This window comes from Trachypithecus francoisi, unplaced genomic scaffold, assembly GCF_009764315.1.
Source record: "Trachypithecus francoisi isolate TF-2019V2 unplaced genomic scaffold, Tfra_2.0 Lachesis_group15, whole genome shotgun sequence".
NCBI classification, from domain to species: Eukaryota; Metazoa; Chordata; class Mammalia; order Primates; family Cercopithecidae; genus Trachypithecus; species Trachypithecus francoisi.
In genome coordinates, this window is record NW_022681460.1 from 87,433,433 (window position 1) to 87,445,525 (window position 12,093).

The window sequence follows — 12,093 nt, forward strand, 5'->3', positions numbered from 1 at the left end:
AGATCCTGAAGTCTTTCTAATCTATAAAAAGACAACTGATGTAGATGATTTCAAATGTGTTTTTTAATAAAAAATCAATATCCATTTATTAAATCTCAATGTTTGTCAACATTATTTCATGGTTACATTTTGATACCTTAAAATATTTGGGTTTTGCTAATGTGATTTCTTAGGAGAAATTTGTCCTGGATTTTTGCTAGCTGCGTATCAGCTCTTGTTTCTTGGGGAGTTGTTCTTTCTCTCATGACAGCAGAGGCTAGCTGGTTATTAGAAGGGGACTTTAGGTTAGCTAGCAGGGCTGTAGGTAGGAGGCTGCAAAAGGAAAGACCTATGGAGGTGGTGGCTTCTACTGCTCGTCACCTCAGGGGGTCTCCAGTCTGGCATGGAAGAAGGCCACTGTGTCCTTGAACTTCACAAAGCCTCTTTTGGAACCTTCCACAGTGGGTGGTGAATTACACCACGTGGATGCCCTGCACACCTGGTAAGTGAGTAGTATGAAGCACTTTCTTTTCACAGATTTAATGAATAGTGCATGGAAAATGGCAGTCTTATCAAAAAGAGAAACTCTTGACTCCTTTTGAAATTTAAAAAACACAGTTTTTTTCTGTAGTTTAAAATGCTGGCATTTCTTTTTCCTCTCTAAGATTAATTCCTTTTCTCTGTAGATTCCCAAGTTTATTGTAAACCAAGTGAGGAAGCAAAACACGGAAAATCATAAAAAGGATAAAAGAGCCATGAAGAAACTGCTGAAGAAAATGGCTTATGACCGAGAAAAATATGAAAAGCAAGATAAGAGTACAAATGATGTAAGGAAATAGTGGAGATGTGTATCTATTCAGATTTTAAGTTATTTTTTAATACCAAAATTTTTATTTAATGTCGTCGTAGTATGACTTTCTGCCACTTACTAGGCTTTGGTACTACTTGTAAGTGAAAGACATCAGTAACTATCGTCCTACTACTGCTGCTAATGATCAGGATTGATAGTTGGTCAGGTGTTGGTGACTCAGCATGTGAGCTGTTAATGGGGAACAAAGGAAGATACCAAGACAAGACTGAACACACACACACACACACACACACAACACACACACACACACCCCTACCCCTACCCCTACCTCTCCTGCAGAGACTCTAGTCGCCTACTGAATATATAATCTAGAGTGAGTAAGTAACCCCATGTGAACCACTGACATTTTTTTCTAAATTTTTCTCATCTGTAGAATGGGGGAAAATAGCTAATCCAGAGAGACAAATAGGTTAATGTTTGTGTTGTGCCGAGGATTATTCCTAGACCTTAATAAGTATATTTGAAGGTTCTTAATTTGATCAGAAGAATTTTGAGAGCTAAATTGGAAAGAAAAAAATCAAGGTGTTTCAAAAAAAAAATCTAAATAGCTGTATTTATAAAGTACTGTAAGGATATATTAAGAACTGGGTTTACAATAATGAAATATACATGGATATGCGTTTATGAAGTGAGTTACCAAAGCTGTAGCGTAAGATCATGAAATGAACGGGTTTCTATTGTTCTATTTAGGTGAATCCACCTCCTCCCTCTACCACCACCATTGAAGTTGTTTAGTTACATGCTGACATCTTGTGGAATAATGTGAAAATGCAATTATCAGCCTTTGTCTGAATTTTTGGTTTTGACCTGCTTATGGATCCAGTAACCATAAAAACAAAGTTTTTCTCTTAGATTTATTTGTATCTCTCACTCTTAAAAAATAATACTTTCTTGGCATTGTAAAACATTTTAAATCAAGTTTTAAGTATCTTTAAAAACATAAAGAGAAGTTGCAAATAATGCTTATTTTTTTTTTAGAAAGGCCTTGATATTATCCTAAAGGCTTTTAGAAAGCATTTTTGTTTGGCTTTTGGTTAAATTTAGAATGTTCTGTTACCTCTAAGACCATTGTAAATATGTGAATAAAATCTGTTTTGCAGCCCTTCTCATTCATATTAAGTGACTTTATAGCCTTGTCTTTTTATAGGGCATTTAGCCGTGATACTCTGAAGCTCAGGATCTACTTAAGGAAACATTTGGGATGTACCTTTTTAATAATATTTAGAAAAAATGAAATGTTTACTTTTTGGAGATGGAATATTTTAGTAATTTTGTCATTTATGGAAAAAAAGCATTTGAGTTTTGTTTTGTTTTTCCCTTATGTGAAATTCAGTTACTCATCTAACAAAATGCTACTGCCACCTTGGTGCTAGCCCCCCACTTTATGTTAGGTGTTCCCGGGGAGTCGGGGAGCTGGGTGCTCACCTCGAGGAGCCAGGAGAAGGGATAGAGAAGGGATGTAGCTCAGAGGTATGTGATTGAAGCCTGACCAGGGCACTGTCATCTACAAAACAGGAAGTATGCACGAGAGAGACTTCACTGGGGAGACAAGCTGAGATGTGAAAAATAAATCAGTGTTGTTCAGGTGTCACTAGAGAGGAGCCATCTAACCCGCAGAGGAAGCCTTCTGACATCACAGCCCATGGTGGAGGTCCATTTGGCCTGTCATTTTGGTAGAAAAATTCTAATCTCCAGCCTGGCCAAGACAGTGGAACCTCGTCTCTGCTAAAAATATAAAAATTAGCTGGACGTGGTGGCACACACCTGTAGTTCATCTACTTGGGATGCTAAGGCAGGAGAATCGCTTGATCCCAGGAGGCAGTGAGCCGAGACTGTGCCACTGCACTCCAGTTTGAGTGACAGAGTGAGACTTCATCTCAAAAAAAAAAAATTCTAATCAATATCCAAAGGTTTTTTTAAAAAATTATGTCATTTTATTAGGGAGAGTAAATAGACACAGAAAGCAATTACAGAACAAGTAGAGGTGCAAGCTAAGTTCAAATACTGTGGATATGTGGTAAGTCACTAAGTAACAAGAGTTTTTTGCATGTTGCTTCCAACTGGCAACTGCCAGAATTCTAAAACTAAAAGATTTAATGTGGAAGTTTGAACCACCATCCGGATAACAAATGGATGTTGGGACATCCCTCATCTTCTGGCGGTAAGGGGCCTGCTTTTGAGCAGGGTAGCAATTGCCTGGAATTGAGTAGAAGCTGTTCCCTTTGGATGGAACATAGACCATCTACTTTGCTGTAAGCCACGCCCCCTCCTTCATTCTGTCTGGTTGCTGTACTTTCTTGACTCTCCTCCAAATCATTCAAATATGTAATATGAAACTATAGGGCATGAAATTGCCTGGGGGTAATTTTTTTCATTTGTTAAACAGTTACTTGATATGTGCCTACTGTGTGCCAGGAATTATTGGGTACTTGAAATATAAATTATTGGACGAAACATATAAAGGTCACTGCTCTTCTACAGCTTAAATTCTAAAAATAAAAGTAAATCTAGGAAGTAATTCATATGATGTGTTAGTATGTGGTTTATCCTCCAAAAGTAATAAAAACAACAGAACAGGGGGAGTTGGGAAGGAGAGCCCCTGGCACTATTAAGTTGAGATAGTCTGGATATTATTCATTTAAGCAAAGACAAGAAGAAGGGCAGGGAGTTGACCTGTGTGTATATCTCAGGAAACTCAGTCCAGACAGAAACAATAGTCTGTGCAAAATCCTTAAGGCAGGAACTTACCTTAAGGAGGGAGTGTAGCTGGAGTGAAGCCAGCAGAGGGAACAGTAGTGTGAAATGAGGTCAGGGGGCAAGGGGACAAGATTGCATAGGGCCTTGTAGACAGATCATCTTTAGAAATTTGGATTTACTCTGAGTGAAATGGGAGTTTGAAACAAAGGCTTGAAAATCTATACGATGTTTTAAAATGATTCCTTAGGCTGTTGTGTTGAGAATAGACTATAAGAGGGCAAAGAGAAGTAGGGAGATCATTTGAGAGGTTCTTGTAATCCAGGTGAGAGATAATGGTGGTTCAGACCAGGGTATCAGCATTGGAAAGTAGAGAAATGGTTGGATTCTGGGTTTTGTTTTGAAGTTAGAGCCATTGAGATTTCCTGATGGAAATCATGTAGGAGAACAAAAGAGGTCCAAAATGACTGATTTTTGGCCTGAGAAATTGGAAAGATGGTATTGCTTTCAATTTCATGATTTCAATTTAGGACCTGTTGAGTATGATGTCTATTAGACATGTAAGTGGGGATATTTGAAATGTTTGGAGAGAAAATCAGGTCATACTAACTGGCCACTTAGGTGCATAGAGAGACAGGGGCAGAGAGGGGAAGCAGGAGTGAGCCTCAAGAGAGATAGCAAAGTTTCTACTCTGTGCATGACAGGGAACTGCTGAAAGGCAAAGGAAAGATTGAGGGAGTGTAAGACTGGAGGGTAGGTGGGAAATGGTAGGTAATTTCCTTGTTGATGGGAGTATATAAATTGGTAGAGTCCTTCCAGAGAACAGTGGCATGTGGCAAAGTCTTGAAAACCATGCACTTCACTGGACTCAGAGATTCCTCCAAAGAGAGTAATAGCGTGAGCAAGCAAATATTTGTGGTTAAGTTCATTGTCATTTTCTTACACTGACCAAAATTAGAGATAATCCAAAAGAATAGAGGTGGCTAGTTAAATATGTTATGGCATATCTATACAGTGAAATACCATGAAAATGTACAAATGTGTATCTTGACATTGAAGAGATTCGTAATCTGTTACTATGTGAAAAAAGAAGTTAGGAATCAGTGAGTGGTGTAGTGCTGTATTTTTAGGGTGTAATAACTATGATTTTAATGTTTTGCATAGGTCAGGCATGATGCTAAACATTCTATAAACATTGTCTCATGTAATATTTATGGTAGTCTAACTGGAGTGTATTATTGTCTAAGTTTTTTCAGATGAGGAAAATGAGAATTACCGATCTTAAAGTTACTAAGGTTATCTAGATAGGAATTGGTGGAGCTGGAATTTGAAACCAAATCTATATGACTTTAAATCCATGGAGTCTTCACCATTATCCTTTGTTTCGCCATAGATCACAGAAGGACTCTAAGAAGGATATATACCAAAACTCTGGGTTTATGGGTGGTAATACAATGAACATGGATCACTGCTGTTATAAAATATGTTTCATATGTAGTTCTTAAAATGGTCCTGGGCTAGAGCCAAGGCCCTGGTGAGAATGGAAAAAACTTTAGAATGTGAGCCAATAGGAACCCTGCAAGATGTGGATACTGATTGGATGTGAAGGGTATGGAAGAAGAAGGGAATCTAGACTTGCCAAATTTTGCCTTGGGTGACTTTAGCATCAATCAACAGGGAAACAGACGTAAAAGTAAGTTTTTGACACTCTGGGTTAACGTGCCTGTGTGAGAATTGGCTACAGGGGCCTGAATTTCAAGGAGCGTCCAGCATTGGAGGCACACCTTTGGGATGAGCCTAGAAATTGTTGTTGAAGCCATAGAGTGATTCATATTATACAAGGTGGATATATGGAGTAAGAAAATAAAGAGGCAAAGAGAGATCTCTAGGGATTCCAATATTGAAGTATCAGCCATTCAAGAAGAGCTGGTAAAGGGTGCTAGGAAATAATAGGAAGTAAGAGAAAGCTGAAGGATGTACAGTTTATCTGAAGCCCAGGCAGAAAGAGTAGACTAAGTAAAAAGAGCTTTGTTAGTAATGCCAAATGCTGCGGAGAGGCTGAGTAAGGTTAACATTGGACAAAGGTTTTCGAATTTGAAGGTAATTATTACTTTCCCCAAAACATTGTCAATGATAATTTATGGAATAAGCTAGGTTGCCAGGGATTGGAGAGTGAAAGAGATTATAGATCATAAACATTCTTCAAGGTAATATTTTTAAGAGGCTTTGGCTCGATGCAGTGGCATGCACCTGTAGTCCCAGCTACTTGGGAGGCTGAACAGGAGGATCACTTGAGCCCAGAGTTAGATGTCAGCCTGGGTAACACAGTGAAACCCCTCTTAAAAAATAATAATTTTGTATGCTATTAAAGCTAACTGTTTAAAATCGGGCCTTCGTATTATTAAGACATGCTAGACTAGGTAATTAATAATTTGAGCCAGCTTGTAAGATGTATTCAATTTACCTCATAAGGCAAGTGTTTTTAGTGATTACCTCATACTAAGTATTTGGTGCAAATGTAGATGTTCTTAAATACTAATATGTCTTATCCATTAATTATACTAGGAAGAAACAGTTGGAGGAACAATAAGAAAATTGTAGACCATTAATAATAATCATTTTCTGATAGCCTTTAACTTGTTGGGGTTGATAACACACACACCTGCATCCACACGTACACCTCAGAAGTCATGTGGCTTGAGGATATAGCCCCAGCTCTGCCATGAGTGAGTGTGACAAGTCATTTTACCTTTGTGGGCTTCAGTCTCTTTTATAAAATGATAGCCTAGGAGCAGGTTAACGGTGTTTAACCAGAAGTTCACAATAGAGGCATCTGTAATATTTAATTTTTTAAAGGTTTGTTTAATTTTGGAGATAAGATCTTGCTTTGTCACTCAGGCTGAAGTGCAATGGTGCAATCATGGCTCATTGTAACCTCAAAGTTGCAGGCTCAAGGGATCCTCCCACCTCAGCCTCATGAATAAGTGGGACTACAGGTATGCACCACCATGCCTGGTTAATTTTTAAAGTTTTTTGTAGAGACAGGGTCTTGCTATGTTGCACAGGCTGATCTCGAACTCCTGGCCTCAAGCAATCCTCCCTCCTCAGCCTCTCACACCTGGAATGACAGGTGTGAGCCACTGCACCTGGCCTACTAATATTTTAGAACAAAACAAAAAGGAAACTATGATTGGGTGACTCACTAGACCCACTGAGTCAGAATCTCCCAGGGCAGGACTTGGGCGTGTAAAAACTGGAAGGGTAATTCCCTCTTCCTATTGGTGTGTTTGTATGTGTGTATGCACATGTATATTTAATTTTATCATGAAACTTTTTTTAACACACATATGAGTAGAAAGAATAGTACATGAGCCCCCTAAAACCTTTATCATCAACAATTGAACACATTTTTCTGATCTTGTTGCATCCTGTCTCCCACGTGTTTCTTTCTTTTAGAATTTTAAAGGAAATGCCAGATATCTTATAATTACCTCAGATTGCATCTCTGCCTACTAAGAATGTGGGGGCAGCTTTGATGAACAATTGGTTATGATTTGTTGACTCATCCAGGCCTCAGGGTTATTGTGACTTAGGTTTGTATGGTGTTTCTTCTGCCATTCAAGCTCACCTCTCAAAGGGAGGCTGTTCGTTTATGAGAGTGAGGGTACAGAGTGGCTCTGTGAGATTCTGTCAAAGATGCCATATGCTGCTCACCACATCTGACCTCATAGGTCAAGGAAACAAAAGACTTTCTCTCCTAGGGTTAATGTTAGTGCTAACTTGGGACATGCTAGTATCACACCCTTAATTTACCAGGGAGGAACTCAAGCTTTAGAGAGCTTACGTGACTTGCTGAAAGTTCCAGAATAATCTTGTCACATTTTAGAGCGCAGGGCTATGGCTGTGAAAAAGAAATCTGTTGCTACCACTGGAAGAATCCTGGCATTGGTAGCAGTGCGGTGTAGATGCTGAGTTGTTTGTGGCCAGGGTTGCGTGCCTTTATGCACAACTCTGTTTAGAATTGCAACTCTCATTTCATTTAATGGTTCTCGCTGCAAAGCGTTGTGGCAGGTATTGTTTCGAGCATCTGTTTTAGGTCTGGAAACAGTGTCTGGATTTACTTGGGGACCCAAGTGGAAAATCAAATTACAACATCAAGCACAAAATCTTATTTCTTTTTATGACATTCCCTGATTTTTTAATAGTGCATAAAAATACCACATTAAAAGAAAAAATACTAGAACTTATGTCATTGGAAATTGAATGCTTATTAACTATGGAAGTTATTTTAAGCCTTTCTTTAAAATCCTCTGAATCTGTGAGTTGGATAAAAGTTTAAGGCATTTGGATAACAAAGATCCAATTATAATTAGCACATAGTTCAAGATACTAGAGAATTCCTTTTATATCACCACTTCCCAGTATTGTCAGTTCAGACTAGGGTGATGAATATACCATTTTAGTTTAAGATACCTTGCTAAAATGTCCCTGTTTAATTTTCTAAAATATGTGTTATATCTGGCCTTCTTTTTGAAAAAGCTGTATTTCCAATTTGCCCTTTTGAAGATAAAAAGGGTTTTCTGTAGCATAAAAAATGTCAGCTTTACATTTAAATTAGCTTTTAATGGAAAAGAAAAAGACCTCTTCTACAGGTCTGACATTAAATTTCTAATCTCTAGAGTGCAAAAATATGAGCAATGCAGTGTTTTTATATACCTTATGAAAAAATGCTAAAATTGTGATTTAACCAGATAATAATAAAATCAGGTTTAGAAATATAAACTTTATTTCAATATGTAAAACATGTGAAGACAATATGAGGTCATTTTCTCTATTATTGTAATCTTTGCATGCATAAGAAATTAACACTCTTGAAGTTGTAAAATCCTTTGTGACTTTTCTTTGATGGTGTGTTAGTCAAATACTGCCCTTATCCAGTCCTGCTGTATCTCCCATAACTGCAGTTCGCAAGCACACTCCTCCCCTATCTCAATGGGGAAAAAAATTGCAGGGGACAGAGTCACAACTTTAGATTAAAACATGTGAAATAGAAAGGTTATAAAGATCATACTGTGTACAGATTCAGTTATTATTATGGCTCAAGTTAAGAACAGACTGTTTGGCTTAACGATCAGGCATGTTATGTCTTTTCAAAGCTTGGCAGCTCAATGTAATTAGTATACTAATAGCTTCAGTATTCGATACAGCATGATTCTAGTACTTAATAGTGGTTGTCATAAGCCATTTAAATGATGGCTTTGGCATAATTTATTGTTTGTCATCTTCATAAATATCATTTGGCCTTCCTTGTCAAGATATCCAGCAAAAAAACTTCCCAGAAACAAGTTTAACTCTTTAACTTTACCATTATATATACTGGTTAAACTCATTTCTTCTTCAGAGATAAAGAGCATTGTAGATCCATATTGAGTCACACTCAATCTCTGTATTGTTGTGAGAATTTGGATGGGATGAATCACTGCAGAAATAAACAAGCTGAGAAATGTTCATATCCCATAGACACACAAACCACACACACACACGCTCTCCCTGCTATAGAATACAGGTTCTCTAGTGGTCAGGGAATGTCAGCCTAGGAAGGTTTAATGAAAACCATGTACTATTGTTAGTTTAATGAAATGCTTTCCAAGGATATTGATATTCAAGCTGTTTGAAATAAGTCAAAATGATTACAGTTTGTAGCTTGGGAGGGTTTCTTGCTGAGCTCAAAGGTGACTTAACCTCATCCCCTGCTCATTGAGGGAAAGGGATGTGGGAAATGTTTTATTTCATAGCCAGAAGGAATCTGTAGGAGAGTACTCATGCCGCTTCCCACCTTGGCAAAAACCAGCCTGTGGTTTTTATGTCAATTATATGTCAGTTACCTAACATTACACATATACGTGAAAACTCTCAATTGCCCCCAGAAGCTAGTACCTTGGGACTCTTTATTAAAACTCTTTAACTATCAGAAAGATCCTAGATTCCTGGGTCAGATGTGGTGCTTTCTGTGCAAGTCCTTATACCACCCTGAACTCAACACCTCATTTCATAAGGAAACATGGTCGTACTCCCCAAAGCTATGATACCTGAGCTCATTTAGAAATCATGAGCTTATGGTCATATTATTAGAGGCCTTCTTCGTGTGATGGTCAATATTGAGTGTCAACTTGATTGGACTGAAGGATGCAAAGTGTTGTTCCTGGGTGTGTCTGTGAGGGTGTCGCCAAAGGAGATTAACATTTAGGTTGGTGGACTGGAGAGGCAGACCCACCCTCAATGTGGGTGGTTAAGCAGCTGCCACCATGGCTAGAATAAAAATAGGCAGAAGAAAGTGGAAGGAACAGACTTGCTGAGTCCTCTGGCCTTCATCTTTCTCCTGGCTGGATGCTTCCTGCTCTCAAACACTGGACTCCAAGTTCTTCAAGGTTTGGACTGTTGGACTTACACCAGTGGTTTGCCAGGGGCTGTCTGGCCTTCAGCCACAGACTGAAGGCTGCACTGTCCGCTTCCCCACTTTTGAGGTTTTGGGACTCGGACTGGCTTCCTTGCTCCTCATCTTGCAGATGAGCTATTGTGGGACTTCACCATGTGATCATGTGAGTCAGTACTCCTTAATAAACTCCCCTTTATGTATACATCAATGCTATGAATTCTGTCCCTTTAGAGAACCATGACTAACACAGATATTGGTACCGATAGAGTGGGGTGCTGCTGTAAAGATACCTGAAAATGTGGAAGTGACTTTGAAACTGGGTAACAGGCAGAGGTTGGAACCGTTTGGAGGGCTCAGAAGAAGATAAGAAAATATGAAAGAATTTGGAACTTCCTAGAGACTTGGAGGGCTCAGAAGACAGGAAGATGTGGGAAAGTTTGGAACTTCTAGAGATGCGTTGAATGGCTTTGACCAAAATGCTGATAGTGTTATGGACAAAGAAGTCTATGCTGAGGTGGTCACAGATGGAGATGAGGAACTTGTTGGCAACTGGAATAAGGGTGATTCTTGCTATGCTGTAGCAAAGAAACTGGTGGCAATTTGACTCTGCCCTAGAGGTCTGTGAAACTTTGAACTTGAGAGAGATGATTTAGGGTATCTGGTGGAGGAAATGTCTAAGCGGCAAAGCATTCAAGGGGAAGCAGAACATAAAAGTCTGGAAAATTTGCAGCCTGACAATGTGATAGAAAACAAAAACCCATTTCCAGGGAGAAGTTCAATCCCACTGCAGACATTTGCATAAGTAACAAGAAGCTAAATGTTAATCACCAAGACAATGGGAAAAATGTCTCTAAGGCATGTCAGAGACCTTCAAGGCAGCCCTTCCCATGACAGAGAGGCCTAGGAGGGAGAACTGGTTTCCTGGGCCAGGCCCAGGGCCCCCTTGCTCTACGTAGCCTCAGGATGTGGTGCCCTGAATCCCAGCTGCTTCAGCTCCAGCCGTGGCTAAAAGGGGCCAAGGTACAGCTCGGGCCATTACTCCAGAGGGTGCAAACCCCAAGCCTGGAAAGTTTACGTATGGTGTTTAGTCTGTAGGTACACCAAAGTCAAGAAATGAGGTTTGGGAATCTCCACCTATATTTTAGAGGATGTATGGAAATGCCTGGATATCCAGAAATGCCTGGATGTCCAGGCAAAATTTGCTGCAGGGGCAGAACCCTCATGGAGAACCGCTACTAAGGCAGTGCAGAAGGGAGATGTGGGTTTGGAGCCCCAACACAGAGTCCCCACTGGGACACTGCCTATTGGAGCTATAAGAGGAGGGCCATTGTCCTTCAGACCCCAGAATGGTAGATCCGCTGACAGCTGTTGCTATGTGCCTAGAAAGGCTGCAGACACTCTATAGCAGCCTGTGAAAGCAGCCTGGAGGGGGACTGTACCCTGCAAAGCCATAGGGACAGTGCTGCCCAAGGCTGTTGGAGCCTACCTCTTGTATCAGCATGACCTGAATGTGAGACATGGAGTCAAAGAAGATCATTTTAGAACTTTAAGATTTGGTTAGACTGGGCATGGTGGCTCATGCCTGTTACCCAGCACTCTGGGAGGCCAAGGCGGGTGGATCACTTGAGGTCAGGGGTTCAAGACCAGCAGCCAGCATGGTGAAACCTGTCTCTACTAAAAATACAAAATTTAGCTGGGCATGGTGGCAAGCACCTATAATCTCAGCTACTCGGGAGGATGAGGCAGGAGAATCGCTTGAACCCGGGAGGCAGAGGTTGCAGTGAGCTGAGATCATGGCACTACACTCCAGCCTGGGTGACAAAGCAAGACTCCATTGAAAAAAAAAAAAAAGATTTGGCAACTTCCCTGTTAGATTTCGGACTTGCATGGGGCCTGTAGCCCCCTGTTTTGGCCAATTTCTCCCATTTAGAATGGGTGCATCTGCTCAATGCCTGTATCCCCATTGTATCCAGGAAGTAACTAACTTGCTTTTGATTTTACGGGCTCATAGGCGGAAGAGACTTGCCTTGTCTCAGATGAGGCCTTGGACTTGGACTTTTGGGTTAATGCTGGAATGAGTTAAGACTTTGGGGGACTGTTGGAAAGGCATGAT

The 12,093-nt window shown here is 40.0% G+C and overlaps 1 protein-coding gene and 1 long non-coding RNA gene across 7 annotated transcripts in view; one reads left to right on the forward strand and one right to left on the reverse strand.

The window, feature by feature from the left end:
- Positions 1-12,093, forward strand: part of ARHGAP18 (Rho GTPase activating protein 18) — a 195,838-nt gene that overhangs the window by 171,650 nt on the left and 12,095 nt on the right. For 5 of the 6 annotated variants that reach the window (XM_033235509.1, XM_033235510.1, XM_033235512.1 and 2 more), the window contains exon 12: positions 666-806. In XM_033235509.1, the coding sequence (XP_033091400.1) occupies positions 666-806 (141 nt within the window). Of the gene's footprint in view, positions 1-665; positions 807-1,540; positions 1,964-12,093 lie in introns of those variants that run through there. The other variant, XM_033235513.1, reaches the window with a different exon arrangement.
- Positions 1-12,093, reverse strand: part of LOC117097549 — a 52,216-nt gene that overhangs the window by 36,363 nt on the left and 3,760 nt on the right. The gene's annotated exons all lie outside the window — the stretch shown is intronic.